Source organism: Sphaeroforma arctica, assembly GCF_001186125.1.
Source record: "Sphaeroforma arctica JP610 unplaced genomic scaffold supercont1.10291, whole genome shotgun sequence".
NCBI classification, from domain to species: Eukaryota; class Ichthyosporea; order Ichthyophonida; genus Sphaeroforma; species Sphaeroforma arctica.
In genome coordinates this window covers 1-959 of record NW_014030267.1, presented here as the reverse complement: position 1 = coordinate 959, position 959 = coordinate 1, and the positions used below count along the sequence as shown (strand labels likewise).

General features: G+C 49.5%; 1 protein-coding gene across 1 annotated transcript; it reads right to left on the bottom strand.

The window, feature by feature from the left end:
- Positions 1-58: 58 nt before the first annotated feature.
- SARC_17296 (hypothetical protein) lies at positions 59-866 on the bottom strand (the record flags this gene model as incomplete). Its single annotated transcript, XM_014288608.1, has 2 exons — positions 59-432; positions 733-866. Coding segments are annotated over 2 exons (508 nt in total), but the record flags the coding sequence as incomplete, so codon positions are not given.
- Between the last annotated feature and the right edge of the window lie 93 nt (positions 867-959).

The following is a 959-nucleotide window of genomic DNA, read 5'->3' as shown; positions in this document are numbered from 1 at the left end:
TGTATGATACACACACTTACCAGCACATTCACCACTCTGGTCTGTATGAAACACACACTTACCAGCACATGTCTGTATGATTCACACACTTACCAGCACATTCACCACTCTGGTCTGCATAATACACGCACTTACCAGCAAATTCAACACTCTGGTCTGTATGATACACGCACTTACCAGCACATTCAACACTCTGGTCTGTATGATACATACACTTACCAGCACATGTCTGTATGATACACGCACTTACCAGCACATTGACCACTCTGGTCTGTATGGGGTTGCGCACTGTCCTGGCGAACTGCAAACACTGCAGAGTGGTCAGATACGGAGGGTATGGCACATCGTAGCGCTCGACCAGTAGATGCAACAGTTGGGTGGGCTTCATGAAAGCTCTGTACGTCAACAGAAACTGCTGGATGTACCTGATATCTGCGGGTTGTGCACAGAGATAAACGTTTAGGAGATAGTGGGAGGGGTAGGGCAGGGGGACTGGTGCTAGTACCTCGTTAAGCGAATTAAGAATAGGACTTCCCCTCAACAGACAAAACACTCTGGAACGTATAAACGTACGGGGGGCGTAGTTGTGGTTGAAACGCCTACAGTACACAGATGGTACACGGCACCATGCAGATGCAAACACCATCTCCACAACTCATGGAACAAGCATGGGTGCACGGTATCAGCGATACCCATCCCTCACACACAACAACACGGCACACGCACACTCACCAAAGTATAAGGGGTATGTGAGACGCTCTACTAGTTTGAATACGGCCCCGCCCTTCACAGTGGGCCATGGAGTGACCACTGTGGTGCTGTCACGCTCATAGCGCATGTTGTTGGGGGTGTCGTCGGCGGCAAATCTGTGGGGATATAACGTGTGGTTTTGGTTAACAATTGATACATACACACACAAACACACGCGCACACGCACACACACACACACACACACACAC